General features: G+C 37.4%; 1 protein-coding gene across 2 annotated transcripts; it reads left to right on the forward strand.

Moving 5' to 3' along the window:
* Window positions 1–107: 107 nt before the first annotated feature.
* reep3b (receptor accessory protein 3b) lies at window positions 108–23219 on the forward strand. 2 transcript variants are annotated; one of them, XM_066692958.1, is made up of 8 exons: window positions 108–427; window positions 10726–10798; window positions 16960–17036; window positions 17319–17439; window positions 17878–17991; window positions 19061–19199; window positions 21804–21952; window positions 22178–23219. In XM_066692958.1, the coding sequence occupies exons 1-8, from the start codon at window positions 396–398 to the stop codon at window positions 22247–22249; spliced, it is 777 nt and encodes a 258-aa protein (XP_066549055.1). In that variant the 5' UTR covers window positions 108–395; the 3' UTR covers window positions 22250–23219. The 2 variants fall into 2 exon arrangements, with proteins under 2 accessions (XP_066549055.1, XP_066549056.1); XM_066692959.1 differs by lacking the exon at window positions 10726–10798.
* The last annotated feature ends 254 nt before the right edge of the window (window positions 23220–23473 follow it).

A 23473-nucleotide genomic window follows, 5' to 3' on the forward strand; every position in this document is an offset into this window, starting at 1 on the left:
ACCAGAGTATCGCTGTCAACGCTAAAGATTGAACCAATCGCGTTCAAGCAGGGGGCGGTTTCCGAACGCTGCCGTTTGAATTACCTCTGACGTCAGACGCCAGCGTAAGGCCCGGAGGGGGTTGGGTAGGCGAGAGGAGGCTGGAAAAAGACGGAGACATTTAAATAAAAACAGAAAACACAGCAGGACCGGCGGAGCAGCGGGAGGATAAGCGGGCTAATTTAACTCACAGAGGACCTACACTCGCCTCATACTGTCGGACTCTTTCTAGTTTTTGTTTTGGTAATAATAGCCAAGTTTTTCCAGAAGTTCACCGAGGCCGCCCAGCCGGCCCCCTTCGGCAGCCCAGGGCCCTCTCTCTCCCTCTGCAGCGGCCGACCGAGGCGAGGAGAAAGATGGTGTCGTGGATGATCTCCAAAGCAGTCGTGTAAGTCTGCTTGTGATTTATTTATGTATGCCGTTTTCAAGCGGTTCTCCGTCAGGGTGTCGTGATGCCCGGGAGTGTCCTGGGTGAGGCCGGGCCCCGGCGTGGCGCCTCGCCGTGTTGACGGTGAGCAGAGAGGTAAACAAAAGGTGAAGCTCACCGGGCCTGGTTTTAAAAATCCCCCCCGGTTCATCAACGAGCACAGTAAAGCAATTTATATATACGAGATAAAGCATTGCACAGGCTGTATGATTTATTTAAAACTTGTCTTCTTGGAGAGCTGCCTCTGTTAATGTCAGCCTGGCGAAGTTAGGCCCCTGACGCGTAAGAGAGTATTCAAATTGGACGATGTCGTTTCATTGGAGAGAGCCCCCTGCTTTACCCTGTTTAAAATGCTCCATTTGTGGTACACATTTTATATTCTTTTAATACAAGTATCCCCAGTTGTCCTAGTGCTGCTTGATTAGGACACACAGTTTGCAAGGAAGACACAATGTCAATATTGCGAGGTGTATGAAACTAATTTTGGATTTGCACTCTTCACTGGATACGTTGTTATTCCCAAAGCAACAACCATAACACCTTTACCTCTAATGCCATCTCAGCTTTATATTGATATAGTTTATACATTCATAATACATTTTTTCTCATCTGAATTATGTCATATGTGATTGGAGCTGGAAAAACATGATTGAATCGGAATAACTCGTATTTTCTCTGATTGTGCCAATTGAATATTATTGTATATTTTAAAAACTTGAAAAGTTTAATAATGATTAAATATGACGTTTGTTTATACATTATAGTGCTTTTGTCTTATTCTCTCATAACATTAAATAATATATTACTATTTACTAAATGGCACTATACAAACTTTAATTTTTGTCCTTGCATTCTTTACTAAATTGTCATTCTCTCTTGTCTGTTTCTTTAAACATGTCCATGCCTGTTCTAAAATAGGTTTGTCTTGTGATATCCAATGTCAGGCAGACATACCAGTTAAACTTCCTCTGTGCATTGGTATTTATTGTGAAAGTTTTTCATCTTCTCTTAAGGTGTGTTGGAAAATAATTGTAGATGTTCTAGCAGTTAGTCAGAACAATTAAGGAGTTAATCTAGAAGATCTTTAGATTTACATGGGAAAGTTGGAAAGCCTGGGATGCTTGAAATTAAATATTAGATCTCAATTAATAAAATCTACATGTTAGACCACATTTCCATATATGCAAAGTATTCTATAATATCATGCTTGTTTTACTGAGTACTTGGCTCCATTTGTTGGGGTAAAGTTACTCTATGAATTCCACATTGTAGCCTTGTGGGGAAGCTAATAACATTCCTTCAATTTAAAATGTTTGTGCAAGTCTGTAAATTAACCCCTGGAGCTATGCCTAGTCAAGGGCACTTGCAATGTGAAGATCTCATTACTTTTTGCAGCCATAGCTTTTTCCTTGTTTACTGTCTTTTAATGTAACCCTGTCTGGAGACTTGACCTGGTGTCTGGGAACTTGTAAACATTTCCCACATCTGAAATGGGTAAAAATGCTTCTGGCACTGAATTTGACTTTTCTTAATCAAAATTAAAGTTTAGATTAGTGTCCTAAAGTCTTATTTTTATATTATTACAGAATTCCAGTAAGACAGTGTTATTGTTATATCAACATTTTGGAAAAGCTTGACAACTTAAAATGATTCAATTATATGCCAGATATAAAATGGATACAGTTAGTTATTTCAAAGGTCTGGCTTAAGTGTTTTTGACTGTGCAGAATATGCTTTAAAAATGAATTTTCTTCAGTTCTCCAAGGCATTTGAATTGGCAGCACTTTTCCTTGTGTTCACGTACCATGTCATCTGAAGTTTACAATTCTGTTCCGGACCACCTGTCTAAATCCTTTTTTATGTATATTGATTGAAAAAATATGACTAGGCCTTGGGGAAAAAAAACTAAAACAATACTCCCATTCATCTTCTTGGGAATCATCATTTTATGTTTCATTGTAGCAGAAATGCTTTTTATTTTTATCAGGAGGACAAAAAAAAGAATTTCTATATATTTTGAAGAACCATACCATTTATAATTAATCATAAATCTGTATTTAATCTGTATTGCTTATGTCAACCCCCCTCCTTATAAAGCACGGAGGAGCTTTTTTTTATTTTAACTGTAAAAGTGGGGCACTTCTAAACTGGATACAATTAGCATGTGTTTGGATTGATATAATATCTGTTTCAAATTTGTCTCCGTGTATGGCGAGGGCCTTTTGGCACTGTGTGTCAGTGTTTTTCAGCAGAAAACCTGTAGCCGACCTAAAACTTTTATTGTTTCAGCTGCTTGGAGTGAAAGTGAGGCCCGGTTTACTAAATTGTTGCAAGAAATTTCTAAGCAGGCACCGTTTCCTTTGAGTTGGAGCTTTCTGAAGAAATGTTACTCTCGTGTTGAAACAGCCTGCTGAGATAACATGTGGCCTGTTTTTCTTTTTGCTTTATTGGGGCGAATTGGTTTCTGTCATGCTGGTCTGAGACTGCAATGAATGGGATGAATGTACCTTAAGCCTACCGTATAATCATGATTCACAATGTGCATAAAGATGCACCTTTGATTTGTCTTATGGATATTTTTCATATTTTCACTGAATCATTTGTGGATGTTTAATTGTATAACATTCTTTTCAGGAGTTTTGAATGCTCCTACCTTGGATTGGCACTACAGCATTTTTTCTTCCACGTATGCTTAATGTCTGGAAGTGACTAAACTTTGTATTGGCAGAACAGGATATGTAGCTAATCCAGGGCGTTTATTGCAGCCATAGGAACATAAAGGTCATTTTATTTAGTGATTAACATAGACAACAGATGACAGTCATTATGACGTCCAGCTATCTTGTTTTTTTTTTCCCCACTACAGAGTATCAAAATGCTTTCACCTCCATTATGTATAGGTTTGTCAAAATATAGTGTCTTGGAATAAAACTACATTACTTAGCATTCGTAAGGATTCCTCCCCCAAACACAGTAATTCTGTTGCTGTAGGGTTTGACTGTCCATCAAACAATGTGCAGTGCCTGCAGTATTTCCTCTATCATCAAATTAGTGTTATTACCTAGTACAGATGTCAGAGCTAAATATATATATGCAGCAGAAACTCTTCCATTTAACTTTAATGTGATATCCCAGATGTCCCCCCGTCCCCCCCCTTAAAATGGTTGTTCATTCTGTGCCAGGGTTATGTGCCTTGAAAAAATAAAAAATATATGTAGTATCACAGTTCAGAATGAAGGTTCTGTATATGATTTACATGCTTGGCTTATCCCTGTGTGAACTGAAGATTATTTATTTTTTAAATATTGAAAATGTACTATTTGATATTTTAGGTTATTTTAGTATTATTTTGATTAATTGATTAACTGTGCTCTTCAATTAGGTTTAATTATGAAAGTCAGAACATTTGATCAGGAACTGTGGTGTTGTGTTCACACTGACATGTGATTGGGATCAACTTTCAGCCGCCACATGGGCCCGGGCATGCGCACTAGCACGCAAGTCCACACTTCATTATATGTATATATTAAATGAGTCCTTTATAACACGGCTATATTGAAAAATGTCTATCTCATTACGAATTATAATAAGTAAAACCAACGCATATTAAATGAAAATACAATTCTGTATTTTTTGCTAAAATAAAGTAACAAGCCATTTACTGTTAATTTTAACACCATTTTATTTGTATTAAGTGAAGAGGTGTCTCATCTTTTCCACTGTCTTTTAGAACACAGGGTTGTATCGAAAATTGTGTTTATCTCATTACGAATTATTATAACAAGTAAAACCAACGCACTTGCATATTTTTTCACAACCAATGCATTGAAAATAAAAATACAATGTTATATATATATATATATATATATATATATATATATATAAAATGCTAACATAAAATAAGCCATTTAGTGTTAGTTTTAGCAATATTGTATTTATAATACGCGTAGTAGGACAGTGCTCTCCTATCTGCATGTCGGGACTTGAGCCGGTCAAGCGTTTACACTGCCAGGATCAAATGCTACCGATGCTTTTGTTTCAGATCTATAACATCTCCCTGAGAGGTGCATTTGGTCCGATCGCCGACTGTTTACACTGCCATTTCTGATCCTGATCTAATGCTACCGATGCGTTTCATCCATATCAGAAATGACAATGAAAATTCGCCTACAGTTTATGAATGTTGTTTTGGCTTCAGGCTAATTGATAATTATACGTGTAAGCGAGAGATGTAAGTGTAAGACCATTCATACCTTCATTTATAGGTATCTGAATAAACTGAATATATTGATGTTCAAGAACTCCCAGTTAATGTGTGGCAGTGGTACATTTTTATTAGGGATACAGATTATGGCTGAAATGCATTTACTAGATGGACATATATTCTTTGCTGTACAGTTGTAAACATTACATTTGAATAATGCTATGTACAGATGTTTATCCCCCCCATTACACAGCTGTTTACTTTCATGAATACATTTTACAGGGATATCCTTTGCTGGGGTATGTACAATTCAATCATTGGGAGACTGATAGTCAAAATGAACAGCAGTCCTCCTCCAGACTAATTGACCTTCTTTGGGCAGTTTGACAGTGCAAAGAAGGTTGTCGGGTATACTACAGGGAAAATAAAAGATGTTCAATAAAATTGAACTGTTGATGCAAATTGTGATCTGTTGGGCTTCGGTTTTAATAAGGTGATAAATGAATTCGATTGGACTAAATTTGAATTGTGTGTTCCTTTTTCCAGCACGGATGCTGATGTCGTGGTCGCCATCTGATAGGTTGAGACAGCATAACTCATTTCTAGATCTTGAATTTTTGTTCTTATGGTACAAGATTAGGTATTGATTAACAGCCAGTGGAGTTTGTTGGCTGATCCACACCATGAGGGTTTTATTCAGTAGTGACAATAAACCATCTCTAGCATTTTAATGTCTAGAAAGGACTAATTACAGAAAGGCTAGTTGTACACTTTTCATGACTAGCAAAATGCATTGTACCATTACCTAAATTTAAATGTTTCATCAATTTTAATTGAATCGATTAAATATTATAAAAGGTTTGATTACAATGTCACTAGGCAAATCTTCTTTATTTGTAGAAATATGTATGATAAATATTTGTGTTCATATACACACTTAAACTGAAGCTTTGCTTCTTTTAAGAAAACCAATACATTAACCTTTTTAGGCCTGTCTTAGAAGGTTCTTAGCTTTGTTCGGCTTCCAGAAATTCTGAGGTATCTCCAAATGTTGACACATGGCAATGTCTACTAATCCACGCTTTTAGTAGACATTTGAGTTGTATTATGCCCATTATAATAAAAGTTGTTGGATATAACAAAGTTCAAAATCATCATAAAAAGCCCCTCAATTACTGGTCGTGTCAGCAGGCATTGCTACATACCATTATGTTAAACCATAGGGGTAAATTTAAACTGTGCAGTAAATGCTTACTGAACAAGTGTGCAATGTTGTAATAAGCGTGCTATGATATGATCCGTATGATACAATACAAACAAAACGCTTACAACTGATAATAATTCTTTGCTTCTGAAAGAGCCCTAACCCCTGCCTTGCCAGCATACATATGGACCACTCAGTATTCTGTTATCTTTTCTTTATCCGCCATCTTTACAGCGATCTGTTTTGCAATATAAATGGAAAAGTAAAACAATAAAAATATCTATATCCATCTGCTGTTAGGGATTGTGTTCGCTAAATGCACAGAAGACCTTTTACTGGAAGGTTAACATGCATCACGCAAGTAAAATCAAATACTGTACATAAGCCATGTATTGCTGTTCCATATAACTTATTTTAAGTGACAAGGCTGTTGTATTTTGTTTATATGGATTACCGATTTAAAAAAAAAAAAAGTAGGATTGTCAATCAAATTTATACACTTCACTTAATCAGTAAATTATGCAAATTAGCACCAACGAATCTTCTAACCTTCCTCCAGTAATGTTCCGAACCTTCAAAGGTAAAATTGACCCTCGGAGACAGCCCTAAAGCTTTTATTACTTATTCACTGCGGCTAGTTCTACAATCAAAATAACTGTTCCAGCATAAGACACCAGGGGCTTTCCCCAAACCGCCTTCTACCAGGGTTTGAAATCTGATCGGTGAACGCAAAAACAAAGACTTCCACATTCTCTTCTCTGACCCTAGAAGTGAAATCTTACTACTGTGCTTTATGGGTGACGGGATTTATTGTCATCGGTCTGTGGAGACTGGTACAGAGACTCTGAATCTCCTCAGTGTACATGAGTGGGAATTTGACTATGGCCAGTACTTCACTGCTGCACAGTCTGTGTGGGTGGCAGTACATTAGTACACACTCGACGCTAATAAAAAGGCTGGTTAAACTAATGAAAATACTAATTATTAATTAAACACGCTTCCATTAATCTAGATAAGTAGTTCTTATTTAGACCTTCATTTGTAAAATTACTGTGTTCCAGGTGGAGGGAGCTTGTGTAAGCGCTGGAGAGCTGCCAGTTTCTCTTGTTTTTTCCCCTCCTCTTCGCTGCTTCTCCGGGAAGGAGCGGCTATAGTTAGAACCCGGCGGTTGCTATGGCAACGGGAAAATAAACCTCGGCCAAGGTGGATTCCTGGACCCGAGCCATGAAAAATGAAACCCAGGGAAAGTTTCATGTTAAAATACACACGCAGCTTGCTGGCACTGGAGCTTTTACAGTCTGACTGTTTGTCCTTTTGTTAATATTTCAATGGTATCCTAAAGCATTCAGAATTAATATTTTGACTGGGTTTGTCCACAACTATTAAATGTTTGTCAATTGTCATCTATAATTAGTTGTACATTTCACAGGAATAACCTAAAAAGGCTTTCGGTCACCCAAGCAATCTTATCCTTCCTTTTTGATCTTTTCCCTCTCAAGAAAAGGCCGTGCTTCAGAACGTGGGTTGGCTAGATCAGGTTGATTTGCTCCCAGTTGCTCTGCTGTGAATAAGACCGTGTCCTGAAATGTGATGTCAATGCAGTGGTGACGTCTTCCACCATTTTAAAGAAAAGGAAGGATGGTGGGGGGGAAAAAGCTGCAGCAGTTGTATTAAATGCAGCAAAAACATTGTTCCATTAAAAAATATTCAGATAAATATTCTAAATAGTCAATATGGAAAGTCTTGAATACTACATCTCAGATTGTATGCATGTAATCTATTTTGCATGTGAGAGAAGACGAATAAATGGAAATTAAATGAGTGACTTAACTATTACGAAAAATAATTCTGTCAGTAGGAAGTCAGTATTTGGTCTAAGGGGTCATATCTACTGAAGTGTGCAGATAGGGTTTCAAAATCCAGATTTAGCTGTGCAGCTCAATGTGCTTTGTTGCTGTCTGCAGGGCTGATCAGAGCTGATGGTATTTGTCGTTGACCCGGGGCAGGGTGAGGCCACTCTCTCGTCAGGCCCAGGCCCTTTGTTTTTCATTCTCGGGTCTGAAAACAGGCCATCGGTTAGGGCTTAGGTAGGCGGATAAAACAATTGGTGTCCTGTTTCTCGCCGCATGATGTAAAACAGGCAGATTCATTGTCGATTCCATTGACTGTTTTTAAAGGATTGCAGTGTGTGTATGTATATGTATGTGTGTGTGTTTTTTATATATCTCAAAATCAGGGTTTCACACAAGTATATTCAGGGCAGACTGTCCAAAAATCATTGCTGCCTGGGCAAACAAATGCATCAACGTCAAAGTACACACAAACCTTTATTAAAATGCATTTGCTCTCATCCCCCCCCCCCCCCCCCCGATCTCTCGCTCTCACTGTATTTGAAACCTAGTTTGGTGTTCGAAGGTAAAAGAAGGTCTGGCTGAAATGCAAAGTTATTTAAGCTAATCGGGCACGTAACCAGCCCTTCCCAAATCTTGTGTGTCCTGTCGGTGTGTGTGAACGCTAGATCACGCATACTGCAGTAATCGCAAAGGGCAGGGCTGTGACAAGTCTATGCCAATTCGAGCTTCTGATGCTTTGCCAGCTGCACATGGCTGGCACAATCAGCATTGATTTCCTGCCTTTCCCCCTCTTTCTCTTCCCTCGGGGAGCAGCCACTAACCCAGCAGCTGAGCAAAATCTCCACGTTCAATTAGTTTACATTGCATGATGGAGCGCTAGACTCCGCTGGCACTTTCACATCAGGTCACTCCTACCTGATTGAAGGCTCTGGAGGGGGAAGTAGAAAAACTAAAAACGCTGCCAGAGCTCTTAAATTTAGCAAAAAAAATGATTCGACCCACAATGTGTAGGTGTGGGAACACTAGTCAGAATAATGAAAACACGGTGAAACTCATTTTCTGTTTTAAATAAAACAAATTCCACTTCTATTATATAGATAACTTTATTTTACCTCTAACTATCCGGAAAAACTACTTTTTCTTAAACCTCTGTTCTTGCTTTAAATGTCACGCTCGGCCTGTCATCATTCTGCCTGGGATGTCTCAATGCGGTGAAGTCCTCGTCAATGAAACCGGCTCCAGATAATATAATTGTGGTTATCATCACACCCAGCTTAAAATAAATAACATTTGTCATCCTTTCAAAGATAAGAAGTGGGTGGGACATTAGTTGAAACTTCCTTCTTGTTTCTTGATGCTTTCGAGGTTTTGTTGTAAACATTTCATATTTACATCTAATAGTAATAAAAACAATCTGAGAGATCATCAGAATGAGGTATTTGGGACATTAGCTTTTTTTGTGGTGTGTGGTTGATTTAATTAAAATGTACCTTAAAATATTAAGTACTTTTTGCTCCTCTGATCCTGTCAAGTTATAGTAAGATTTTTCATTTTAAGGAACTGTATTTTTGTAAAGTAGATGCATGGAAGTTTGTTTTGAATTGATAGATTATTTTCATACATACCTTCTTAAGAGCTAGTTTTAAAGTCTCACATGGCAAATGAAATGTATCAAACAGCTTATAGACAAGGTTGATGATCAGTGCAACTCCTTGATAGCCTTAAATTTTGCAGGTTGGCTCCTAGTGCTTTTTAATATTTTAATCCTGAACATAATTGACTGGTTTAGGAGGAATAGATGTATTGTGAGAGAACCATGGTCTCTCAATATTAAAATAGTTTCTGATCCATTGCACTAGGATGGTTTGTATCTTTTAATAGAGTTGTGATTATTAGTCCTAAATGTTACAGATATTATGCTTTTTTAAGATTCCTTTCCTACAAAAATTGTTTGCATGCCCATTCTGCAATCTCCTGGTGTTATATTTTCCACTCTAGCTTTAAGCTTTCATTCTGATTTTCATTTTTTTTAAATGTGCAGGTTCTATGGAGAGAGTATACATATGAAATCACAGTCAGTGGCTTTGCCAAGGCTGTCCTGTGCGTGGAAGTCCTGCAGAATAAGAACTATGTAGTAATTGCTTAATGCAGCTGGAGAGCTGAAATTGTGGGGCCCCTCTGTTGCCTGTTCTATGCATGGTTAAACGGGATTACCCATAAATCTAGCAGAGTGGAACATAATAAATTAGATTCAGCTGAAACCAGCTTCCAGATGAAAGACTGGCTTTGTTCCCATCTGGTATATTGGAGCAGGTCATCTACTCACAGGATGTGCTGTGTTTTCTTCCGTCTATACACTCAGACCATGGTTTCCAAAGGGCCTTATTCTGGAGTGTTTTTTTGCATCGATGTCTGTATATAAAATGCATTTTATTTTTTGTAAATTAGTCTTTCCATAAAACAAATGATGAATGCTACAGTGTAGTAGTAGTAGTAGGAGAAGGAGGAATAAAATTAGTATTTCATAACACTGCAGCTGAAATTGATTAGCCTGTGATTGTTCCACCTTGTTTAGCAATTGTGTGTGTTCGGGTGGTTTTAATTTTGGTCATATAGTTCTGTGTGGCATTAAACATGTTCGCATCATTGATCGTGTTTGATTTAATTTTGTGTTTGTGCATTGTTTAACTTAACATTCAGAATTTCCTCTCATCTAACATCATTGAAATGATAAAGTAAAAGGAATTCATACATTTTTCCTAATCTTATTGCATGCTGTACCATGGTTTTAAAGGGACTGAACACTTTACTGAGGTTTCTCCTCCATTTACATAGATATGATTAACTAACATTTGCATAATTACACAATCTATTGATGTTAAAACAGGACCCGAGTTGTGTAGAGTAATGGTAGACTATAGGCATTTATTTTTTACTAATGGTTCCTGTTGATTATTCCCAATGTTTTTAAAACTTTTATTTTCCGTTTCTTTAACAGGCTGTTTTTTGGAACGTTATACCCTGCATATTATTCCTACAAGGCAGTGAAAACCAAGAATGTGAAAGAATATGTAAGTATAAACATAGTAGATTCTTGCAAAATACAAATTGACCTATAAGTGCTGTTTATAATTTAATCTCTCTCTCTCTCTCTATTTAGTCTAATCTGATGTGATAAAAATACATGTAATGTGGGTCTGGGCAAACAAATGGGTGTTACTTAAAGCTCAAACTAAATTGAATGTACATTGAGGGTGAATAGTTTTCTATACATTGCGTGTTTGCTGGAAGCATAATGTTTAAGTTGTCAGGAATGCTACTTATGGTTTATATATATAATTTTAGTCTTACCATTTACAGAGTAAAATGTCTCATGTACATGACAAATTCATATTTTTATTAGTGCCTCATAGAGAGAAGTGCTTCTTTTCACATTATTACATTTGTATGACGTATTGCATTACTAGTCCACAGTCTGCAGTATTAAAGATAATGTAGCATCTAGTATTATTCCTCAGCCGATCAGCTGCTTTGTTGTATATCTTCTTTTTTCTGGGCATTTACAAGCCATGAGGTGACCCTGTACTTATACTAGGCATATACCCTGGAGACGGTGTTTACAAACTCATTCATCTCTAGCTGTTGATTCTGCTTTATCATTCATTCTCTAGTGCCATACCTTGTAGTTGCAATATAATGTCATAAACCAATTTCTAATGACTCAAGATATTGCAATGCTCAGAGAACAACTGATGTATTTAAATCATTGTGGGTTAATGTCACATTGTCTTTGCCTTGTCAGCTTTAACACCGACGTTGTCCTTGTATTTCTCATTGAATTCCTCCACATTCTACATGATGCAGTGTAGTTTGTGAAATGGTTTCCTTTTACATATTTCTTTAAACCATACAATCTTTTTAGTGCTAAAATTCTTTTTAAAAGTGCTAATGAATAATAGATGTATTTGTAGTGCTAATGCTTCTGTAGAGATGCTTACATAAGTACAATTTTATTATAGGGTATCACTTAAAAAAAAAAAATCTAAAAATAGGCAGCAGCATGCTAGAGCATGTAAACTTGAGTAAACGGATTCTGTGGCCCTGCATCCTGAGGATTGACATCTACCCTGTGTCAACTTGCAATAAGTTAGGCATGTGTGGCAGGGCTTATGCCCTTACTTGAGTGATCCAAACAGGTGCCTCTCTGGAATGCCAGTTGGGGCTGCGAGTGATACTGTGGGCAAAGCTGGTTGTAAATAATACATGTCATATCTAGAAAACTGGGGTCAAGGCAAGTCCATTTTTAATGCCTTCTAATAGATGTCGAAGTCTGCAAAAGTTTCTCTAATTGGCAGTGTAGTGTTCTATTGACAAACAATTGACAGACATCCTGAAGCAAAAGATGGATACATGCAGTAGTCCGTAGTAGGCCATATCAGGTTACACATATACTTGAATTTAAAATCCGTTCCTTATTTTTGTGGCAAACGCAAGGGGTGCCTGCCACGTTACCGGAGTAATCTGCCCTGTGACGACGGCATCACACCCTACGCAGTAATGCACTTTTCTGTGTGGCATTCTGGTTGTGTTGCTACAAGCACTGTGATGTTGTGACTCAGTCCTTCAGAATGCATCAAGATCTATCCCACAATTAACACGCACTCCACAGAATTAGATTTGGTCGTGATGCATAACAAGGTCTTGGTGTCGCAGCTCTAGGGTTACCCCCCGTATTGTGTACCGATACGTTTCTTTGGAATCAGATCCATTTCATAGTAATGTTTTAAATTACTGAAATGATAGCATGACTATTTTTGAAAGGAAATTGAAATCCCCTTGTCTTTTTTTTTTATGATCTGGATACACGGACAATTAATGTATATAGCTTATATGGGCTTGTTTCTCTATTGTATTGGGTTTGCTTTGTGATTGGAGAATCCTATATATTTTAAATGTAAATAGTGTTTTTTCAGAAGTCCATAACACTGCTGTGTAATAGTTTATTGTACATGGCGACCTTGTACACATAACAAACATTTACACTGTTGCACTGCTAAGATGAAAAGATAAAGGCTGCATAGAATTAGTGGGCCATGTCTCGTGTGCTGCTGGATGATGTAATTCATTGCAGTCTACTTGTAATGAAGTCTGGAGGCTATTACAGTGATGGTTCTCGCTTGAGCATTGCCTCTTCGCATTTGTGTCGAACGAGACTGATTCCTCGTGACTGTCTTTGAGCCAACTCTTTCATCCATTCTTGTCCGGTGCTCTGTAATGACCTATAGTATGTGAACTTAATTAGACCGAAACCTATTGGCAAAGTCACACCACATTGTAGACCTGCAACGTCACACAGCAGCCTTTGGAAATGCCACTTCTTGTATCGTATTTTAGCATTTGGAGAAGTGGAAAAACTCTGTATACTTTTTGGCTTTGCCTTTTTCCACTTCAATGTTGTCCTCTTGTATTTTAGTACATTTGTGGTGCTATTATACAAAAAGGAATAACCTCAAGAAACCGCAGTTATCCTGTCCTGAATATTTTGTTGAATATGAATATTATAGTAAGAGTACTTTTCACTCTAGACTAGTAATGTCTTTAGCAGAGTCTGTATACCATGTTTGTACATGCTCCTCTTCTGACACCATTTCATTTGAAAGCATTAGCTGCAGAATTGATATTTTCCCCTCTATCATTTTGTGGGGTTTGAATGATCAACCATCTGTAAGAGGCCAAGAGAGAATGTATTTAAGGACACTTTTAGGAAGTTAGACAAAATGTTGGTGTAAATCTATAGATTAATTATTCATTGCCCTAGTATTGGTGAACCTTAAAGTATTGTTAAAATTATACTTTAGCATTCAGAGTTTAAATCAAAGCCAATAACACCTTTGTCAACTATATTGATTGTTTTGTTATAATAAAACCATATAAATTGTGTGTGTGTGTATGTGTATATATATATGTATGTATGTATAATATAAAATGAACAATAGTGGTTTCTTTGTCTCTATATATAGAATATTAGTAGTGGGGAATTATTATATTTAAAAAAAAAAAAAAAAAAAGTTTAAATTGTTATCCCGCATGCAACCTAGAGAGGGAAAAAAAAAAAGCTTTGTACTTCTTTTGAATCATGACCGAATGCATAATGTATAAAACAGACATTGGTTCGTGTAAATCACCCCATTATAAATTATGGAAAGCGTTATACTGGGGAAATTAAAAGAAAAAAGGCAACTCTGAGCTTTTCAAATCCATTGCATGTTTTTCTCCTCGAGGCCACATCATGAATTTGAAAAACATGGCAGCCCTGTGGCTACATCTGTCTCGGAATACATAGTTAAACTCAGACCCGTAATTGAAAAACCACTTTTCAAATAAAGTCAGAAATAGCTCTTCACAAATAAACCTTTCTACTCTGGGGCCTATATTTATAACTGGTATAAATGTATTGTTTTTTTATGTGCTTGCTTGCTTTTTCTTTCCTTAAAATGTAGGATATACATGGAAACCTAACTTGCCCATTTGATTTATTCTGCCATATCGTAGTGACATTCCCTAATATGATGCCATTCTCTATTCCCATGTCAGCATCCTTTCTCTGAAGGTGTGCTTTGTGGTATTGGGAAGCCTTACATGCTTTGGATTATGATGAAAGTACAAACCTATGCTGGCCTTTCATATTTTGAACAAATCCACAGAAATCCACTTTATTGCCACAGAAAACTAGAAATATTGATATTATTTTGCAAAAACATGAAATGGGCCACAGTATTTCAGCCTGTGTTTTTCATCCAGTCATAACTCTTCAGCTACAGTTTGCTTGACCAAACTGGGCAGCAAACTTCTCCCTGACGTAACTGAACCTTTTAACAGTGCTCAGATTCCAGTTTCCCCTGGTATCCGTCGAAATAAATTACCCGTAGAACTAAAATATCACCCTGGATAAACGTTACTTAACAAAACAGGTTACATTTGAGTTGGTGAATATTAAACCTGTGCACAAAATCAAGGAAAATATTTTAAAGTAGAAAAAACAGAAAATGGACCGTCTACGAGTATATGCACTCTGAATGGAGTCAAAGAAAACAGCTGAGTGACTGCCAGTTGCTTATAAAAGGAATAAGCTGGCATGGATTTAAAAAAATAAAAAACATCTTGATTCTAAATATAGGATTCCCTTCATTTGGGTGAATTAAATAGGCTTCCTCTTGCCAGCAAAGTACATTTGGTTTACAAAGTAGCACTTACAGTAGACAAGTAGTCTGTTATAGTCTACTGTACTGCGAAAGTCACAAGGTAATAAATAAGTTGTCTGCCCTCTGTAATGTAGAAAAAGTAGTTTAGCTGCATTCTAGTCCATGTTTAAATGTTAGTCGTGTTTGATTTAAACCATTCTGGATTTTAAATCTTAAATGTTCAGTTTTATCACTCCTCTTTGTTTACATTTTATTTTTAATTGTACAGTGGATTTTATATTCCTGAAATAAGTGGTTTGTATTTAATGTGAAACTCAATGCCTTTTTTCTGAGCACATCCAGCAACTGTACATTAGAGTAGTGTAAAGTTGAAAAGTTTATATTAAAAAAAAGAAAAAAAAACGTTATGTGCACCCTGCAGCAGTTTTTCCTACAAACATCACAATGCACTCAGGAAACGGAGGTTATTTAGAGATTCAGAGGATGCAGATTTTTACATGACTACAGTACCCTTCTCCCTAGATAGATTGCTTTCAATGTTGCTTAATGACATTTCTGGTGCACCTTGCTGAATTATGTTGCATTTCCCTATTGGCCTAATTTACATAACTGGCGCTTGCTTTCTGTTCGAGACTGAAGGAAGCTTTCTGTTATGCTCTTTCTGCGCATACAAAAACGCAACCTCTGAAAGAAGGTTGTTGGCAGCACTCGAAGTCTTCCAACCGTCTGTCATCTCGAGGTATTTTGGTGGCCATCCAAGCCTTCCATCCAAACCAAGACTTATGTTTAACTTCACCCGTAACATTTTGAACCCATGTCCAGCCTTCAGGAGGTTTAAACTCTGGTGATCCACAAGTAAAAAAAAAAAAGGAACAACTTTGCTCAAGAATTCTGTGGTCAACTATCCCAAGAGCCAGTTGGGGCTGTGAAGTGTTGGCTTGTTGGATTGCAGCCTGGTATTTTACTACACACCCATGTTGTGCTTTCAGTGCTTCGCTTGTACTTTACAGTGACTTGAGTGTCATCCAACCTGGTCTGGTATTTTGCATCAGGCTTTGGTAATAACAGGGTTGGAGAATAGATCGCTATATGGCATTTAAGAACTTTGGCTAACTGACATTTTACCATTTTTGGTGGGCAGCAGGCTGCGTTTATCCTTGTTTCTGTAATTATGCATGTGCTGCCGAACAATTAAAGTAATCTGAATAAGCCCAGTGTAATCTCTATGCTCCTCACACTGATGCAGAGCATTGATCACTTGCGGACAAATGCAGGCTGTGGAAGTTCACAACGAGGTCACCAATTAAATCTGACGTTGCATGTCAGTGTAGTAATTCCGATGCTGTGTATGTTCATTTAACTTTGTTCACTGAGGCTTAAAATATTCTCTCAATACCTCAAAGAGCCTGAACGCAGGGATGTTATCACATGACTGTCTGGGTTACCTCTGAAATTGAAATGCTAAGAAGTCTCTGATAGCCTGATGGAATTCAAGTAATATTACAGGAAGGTACAGCATACAAAGTAGGACATGGCACAGAACTGGTGGGGGGGGAGGGGAGGTGGTGAAGGAAAGCCTCGGCCGATTTCATTTTTCTGAACCGACGTTTCTTTATCCCACATTCACATCTTTTAATTGAGCAATTAAATATGTACCTACCAATCTTTTGTGGAGGAATTATGACAACAGTTGCAGCTGTGGTGCGATATCCAAAAGGGAGGGGGTGTGTTTGCTGCACAATATGAACGGAAGGCATTTGTAGTTATGATGGGATTGCAATGCATTTCCAAAGGGGATGCGTTTAATGCATATGGAATGTTATTTTTAATTGATCAATCGCATTGCAAAACTATTGACAAACGTGTTTGTGGTCTGCTATGTCAGCCTTTAGCAGTGCTAGATGCGATCATGAATGCAGCACCTCCAGTTTTTCCCTTAATGGAAAGGAAATGCCCTTGCTCTGATCTTGTCTCGTCCAGGGCTGTTGAAAGTGTCCTTCTCTGGCTAATTCTTCGTTTGATATCCCCAGGTTCGCTGGATGATGTACTGGATTGTCTTTGCTCTCTATACAGTCGTTGAAACGATTGCAGACCTTGCAATATCTTGGTAAGATTTAGACTAGACTATAATTAGCTTGGTTTATATACCAAGTCTATTTACTTGCTGGTACTTGATTACATTAAAACACAAATTTTCCCATAACTGAGTGATTCTGTAATATGTGAGATCTAACATTTAATCTGGCAGATGTATTTATTTTTTTTGGTATAAAAGGAATCACTAGTTTGTTGAAATTATTTGGTAAATCAATTTTAAAGTATAATTAACAGAATACAGTTAATTTGTAATGGTGATACCAATTTAAAAAATAAATGTTTTATTTTTCAGGTTTCCACTCTATTATGAAATCAAGATTGCGTTTGTGATTTGGTTGCTGTCTCCGTACACTAGAGGGGCCAGTCTTATCTACCGGAAATTCCTGCACCCTCTTCTGACATCCAGGGAAAGGGTAGGAAAACCCGGCCGCTTCTCATTGCACACGGTCTTCTACCCCTCGATGCTCTCTGCAATTATAAGAAGGTTATTCGTGCAGGCAATTTCTTACAGATCTCTTTAAGATACCATTTTCCCCCGGAATAAATAACGCGGGCCTGTCAGTGATCTGGGTAGAAAACTGCACCTTTTCCAAGCATATAAAGAACACTTTATATCCAACACTCCGTAAGAATTAATAAATTCATTTACAGCATTTTAACAAATACAGTGATGCATACTTACTAATACATAAACAAGGCTTTTAAAAGGCAGTGCATGATGAGTAAAGTGAAATACTAATTTCAGTCTTCTGGTATTTGATTAAAGGTGTTGTATAATGTGCTGATTGGTGTGTCAATAAGAATAAGGGCCTGTCAATTGTGTAACCAATCAACATTTTTCTTTTTAACAGGAAATTGATGATTACATCGTTCAAGCCAAGGAACGTAGCTATGAAACCATGGTCAAGTTTGGCAGGCAAGGCTTAAGCATAGCGGCCACTGCAGCTGTTTCTGCAGCTGTCAAGGCAAGTACAATACCACTTTCATTTTGTTTGTGTAATAAGAGTACATTAAAAAATGCTGATGTGTTAAACTGAGAGCTATTACACTTCTGGTGAGTCCGTCTTTCGTTAACAATACAAGATCTCAAAAAAAAAAGCTTTTAGAAACTAACATTTGCATCTGCTTCCCTGCTTGATTTAGAAAGTGCTCTACAGCTTTAGGAAAACAAATCTGCCGATTTAAATGTTCTTTAACCAGCAGTGAAGGAAAGGAATAATTTCAGGGTCTATTTTGACGTGGCTGAAAAGATGCTCTGATTGTTGTACGTCTTTAATTTTAGGCTTCTTGTCAGATATTTCTAAAAGGATGACATCTGAAGTTCAGTGTGTTCTTTCAGCATATTCCACAATACGTGTGTAGTATCCACGCGCGCCCTCTCTTACCAAGGGAATTAGGCTTGTAAACAGCTTATCTAATGTGGTCTCCATTTAGCAGCCCATTGCAGAACCTTTTCAGAACCTCTCTGTTTAGCCGTGTTCTTCCTTTGTCTTCCTTGTTTCCTAACTGGTGTTGCTCTCTCTCTTGCCTTTACTGACACACTGTCCTATAGGATTACTGCACTTCTTTCATCTGTTTTCATCTTCTCGAGTCGAGGTAATGGTATAAAATGGAAATGCAGCATGGAGACGTTTTTTAATATACTGTAGTGCTGGGTGTTTTCCTCCCGAGGTGTTTTTGTACTGCGTTATCTTCCTTTTAAGTTTCCATTCTTTTAACTGGACTGTTTGTGAGCAGTGGTTTTACTACTAACAATTAATTTATTTTTAAAGTTTTCATCCTGTGCCTTTCAAGTTTCCTATTTCTTTTCTAGTCGATAGATCAAATCTTGTATCACTAGGTTAAGAAATTGGAAATGTCATTTTTTTTATATTTTATGTATAAACTAGTGAATTTATTTTGATAACTTGCATGATTTTTTTGAAATCAGTATGTTTACATTGAGGGAGGCCTGCTCTTATTTTCTAATTACTGTTCATTGGGGAAACTAAATTAAACATTGTAGAGTGCTAAGCGTGTTTTTCTTCTCTGCAGGGTCAAGGTGCCATTTCTGAGCGGCTAAAAAGCTTCAGTATGCACGATCTGACGCAGATCCAGGGCGATGAGCCAGTGCACCAGCAATATCCAGCACTTGATTCTAGAAAGAAAGGCAAGAACCCCGCGTTGGAGTCAGGTACGCATCTTTCATATGCTCTACTGTTCCCGAGGATTATATTGATTGTATATAATGCGCTGTAACAGCACATTTGTATCCAAAGGACGGCCAAACACCTTTATTCCTTACCCCTCGTTATCTTATGGAATTGCGTCAGAATTAGTCTTATTTAGAACACAGAACACAAGAATGAATCTTTAAATTGATTGATTAAAAAAAAAGGTTTGTCTCCAGATCTTCCCGCAAAATCCAGTAGGATACTCTTTGAGTTGGGTCGGTGGGGGGGTGATAACGGTAACGCAAGCAACCCTGTTGCTCTTTCTCACGGCACTTAAGATTAATTGATTGTTTGCTAGAGCCGTCTATGCTCTGAGACAGTATACAGCTGTTCCCTGTATTACGGAGAGTTCAGCCTCTAAGTATTTATACTGTAAACATTGTGAAATTAGTTCTGTATGAAAAAACGCATGTATTTTGACTATTTCGTTGTGTATTGTGCAGTTATCCATATACATCTTGGGGATGAAACCATTTCTGTAGAGGTATGGGGGGGGCATCTCCTGTAGTTCTGTCCTGATTAGAATACCTAATGTCATCCGTCGGGGTATGCTAATATCCGCGTTTGATATTCCACCAGCATCTCGATCGTTTTAATTTCAGCTGCAGTAAAACTGTCATAGTTACAGCGTAGAAAAGGGACAATTTTGATGGATACAAATGACTTCCATCGACTGACCAAGAATAATAGCAGTGTGCCTCAGCGCAGAAGGTTAAAATCGTTGCCATCCGGCTGTTTCTTTACACGGTCGTGGTGTTGGCTGCTGTTCAGTAATCGGAGCACGGCATTAGGGTCCTGGCTCTCCTGTGAAATGTCTCTGACCCATTTCTGCTTATTAGATTTTCCATTTTCACTCGTTTGGCAATTTGTCTGTGCCTTTCTGTTGGAGCAGTGAAAGTATTTTAATTGAGTAGTCGGTTATTTGCCATTTTCATGTTAATTTTATAAAAATAAAAATGCATTTCCCCACACAAATATCTTTCTGTTAATGTGAATCATTATACAGAGAGCTAACAATTCCATATTTTGTTTCAGTGTGGCCAACATTAAAACAAAGCTGGTTAAACTTTCAGTACAAAAATAAAAATACACAAAAACCCAGAAATTATTTCACAAAATTCTGCTTAGCTTGCAAAACTGCTGAAAGCAAAAAGTAAAAATAGCTCAATTAATTGCAAGGCCCCAAATCCCAAGGAAGTTGTTCAAATCAAAAACAGAACTTGTATGTGAAAACAAACCCAAAAAGAAACCCCAGTTAATTTATCTCTAGTGCCCCCTGATGGGCATTACTGGAAGTGAAAATAGATGATCACTGTGCTGAGACGGCTCAGGCCTGCTTATATTTATGTTGTGGCAACACTTGGTTTTCATCAGGTTCATTGAACTGACACGGCATTGGTTCAGACCACAGTTGCTTGTTAAAGTGTGATTTGATGGTGGCAATTTGAGTTTCTTTACAGTGCTGGCTGGGCCTGCCTGCTTGGGGGAGGGTGTGTGGGTGAATGCCTGAGGGGGCGTTCCTGAACAGTGCCAGGAGCCGGCTGTGACGAGCCGCGCACGGGGCTCAGTGTGCAGCTGCTCTGGCTCGGTCAGGCCCAGTCGTTTACACTGTACACTTCTTGGGGAGGAGTTGGGGGTAATGCTGTCGCATGGTTTTGTCCCATGATGAGTCTGGGGGAAAAAAGAGGTTGATTCTACCTATTAACCTTAACGTGTTGCAAGGCCGGGCTGATACTCGTATCACAATATTGTTTTCTTACTTCGCCCTTTTTAATATGGGGGCAATGTAATATAGGGGCAAATGCTTATATCCAAATCTTTTTCAGTTTTTACTAAAAGGAGTATATTTTTGCATGCTGTATTATTTTGGATCAATTTCTGTTTACAGCATTTTAAAGTAACAGAAAAACAAAAAAACATAATTTTTCATACATTTTTAGGTTTCAACTGTGGGATAACTGTTTTATGTATAGTTTTGTAAATATGCCCAAGTTGAACTCAATGGGTATGTAATGGAAAGGTAATACTAAACTTTACTGCTAAAAGGAAACTATCTTACAGCAGTTTAAAATAATGCTGTTTGTAAATAATGCAAATGTCACATCCATAACATTTTCTTGGTAAAGTTTTTCTAAAAGTTGTATGCTACAATATTGTTTTTTCAATACTTTCTTTGGGCGATAAAGAAGGAATGGTGAAACCTTGAAATTTGAACATGAGTGTCCACGTTATGTTATCAATCACATTTAGTTAATTATTTAAATGAGCCCTTCAATAAGGCAACAAAGTTGCATTTTGTGTGGAAATGTCAAGTCCATAAAGCTGGAATTGCCCATGGTTTGTAATCTGTTGCATGACTGTAAAGTTAAAAAAAAAAAAAAGTGAATAATGGAAGAGGGAGGTTTATTATACATGGCATCTTTATATCTTATCTGAAATATCAAAATACATATTCCACAGTAGTTATCTTGTCAGTTAACCTAATGAAAATTGTACATTTCACTGAGAGATTTGATCAATGATTGATAGTGATGTAAAATGCAGATTTTGTGCTGTTCCTGCAGGTTATGCCTATCAGTATGAGCAGGATGACCCGGAGGACCGGACCGACGACGACTTTGAGGGCACTTTGTCCGAGGACGAGGCTTTGGCGCAGCGGGGACTGCGTCGCTCTCAGAGTGTGAAAATTACGAGATCGCGAATTAAGAAAGAGGTACGACTGACGCACAATACACGGTCACTACAACAAATATTCCCGAATGTTTTAATTTCTGTTTGTGCCATTATTATTGATTACAAAGTTCTACCTCTACTATAACATTCAGTGAATTAAATGTGACCGTACATTTCATTGTTTATATCGCCTGGCAAACCAAACTGTAATACAAAAAAACCTATCAATGTCAATAAATGTCCTGAAGTAAATATTTCTCCATAGAATCGTTATGGATCCCTGAAGATTAAAGGAAAACGACGACCAGGAATTAGTTCTGTGAACTACGGCGTATAAAAGTACATTCAACACTCTGACTGAATAAAGGACCTGACTACTGATGTAAATGTGTACTTCCATGGAGAAGTCTGTAAATATTTTCTTTGTTTGAAATGGTGAAGGGTCCTGTTTTTTTGAAAACTGAAATTTCTTAATTTTTAATGAAATACCAAAAAAAAAAAAAAAAAATCATGTTTATTTGAAAGCAAATCTGTAATTGTATCTCTAAATCATGGTATTTATGAACTTTTCAAGTTGGTATAAGCAAGTACATTTGTACAAAGTGCAGAATGTTTACATTTGTGTTTTTGTGGTTCAATTTTAAATGTCCTGATTGAGTTATATTAATAATAGACTGCCTGATTTTTCCAGTATTTGTTTTAAAATTAAACTTTTACTTTCATCTTTTCTATGTATGAAGAAGTTCATTGTAACTTTTTAAGTGTCTGGCAGCGTCAAGTACTAATTTAAACCTTTTTTTAATCTATCGGTGCATCTATCGATTTGAGTTGTGAGTGTTCTCATACATTTATAACCATTTCTGCACGAAGCAAAAAAAGTACAAAGGGGTTCCTGTTTTGATGAACTAATCCTAATTAAGTCAAACAATCGGAACCTCGCATTTTATTTCAAATATGAGCCCTGCATTAAGTTTATTAGGTGGGAGAAACTGAACTCTCCAGTTTGTCGTCCTGTCTTTAATCTTTCACGTGTGTCAACTGGCTGATCAAAGGATTTTTGGAACATGTTTTGCACAGTCCACTTGTTTTCCTTCTTCAAATGCTGTATCTTGAAGCTAGTCATCTCAGTGTGGAATGTACCCTGCCCTTGTAGGGAACCATAAATTAAAAGCTGGGGTAACCAAAGTTGGCTTTGTTTTTTTCCTTTGTTACAAGGAAGAGCTTTCAATTTGTGTGGAATACAAACTAAAATGGTTGCTGTCTTTGTAACATGCGAATAAATACAAATAAACTGGCATGAGTATAAACCTCTGTCTTGGGTTTTATTCTTTCAATATTTATTTTCCAGCTGAAATTGTTTTCTGCTGCATGTGAACGGTGGCACCTCAGGGGTTATAGACGGTGCCTGGGCTCAGGAAAATGACAAACGCGTATTTTGGTTTAAAGTGGCGAGTTACTGATGTACAGCGTGTGGTAGGGCTGTGCGATATGACGATATACACTCACCTAAAGGATTATTAGGAACACCATACTAATACTGTGTTTGACCCCCTTTCGCCTT

This window comes from Amia ocellicauda, chromosome 20, assembly GCF_036373705.1.
Source record: "Amia ocellicauda isolate fAmiCal2 chromosome 20, fAmiCal2.hap1, whole genome shotgun sequence".
Classification (NCBI taxonomy): Eukaryota; Metazoa; Chordata; class Actinopteri; order Amiiformes; family Amiidae; genus Amia; species Amia ocellicauda.

Bases quoted from the DNA above. Each gene is read 5' to 3' on its own strand.
- reep3b (XM_066692958.1), top strand. From the start codon at position 396: ATGGTGTCGTGGATGATCTCCAAAGCAGTCGT. The intron at 17,037-17,318 runs GTAAGATTTAGA...TTTATTTTTCAG, and splicing joins GCAGACCTTGCAATATCTTG to GTTTCCACTCTATTATGAAA. The intron at 21,953-22,177 runs GTACGACTGACG...ATTTCTCCATAG, and splicing joins GATCGCGAATTAAGAAAGAG to AATCGTTATGGATCCCTGAA.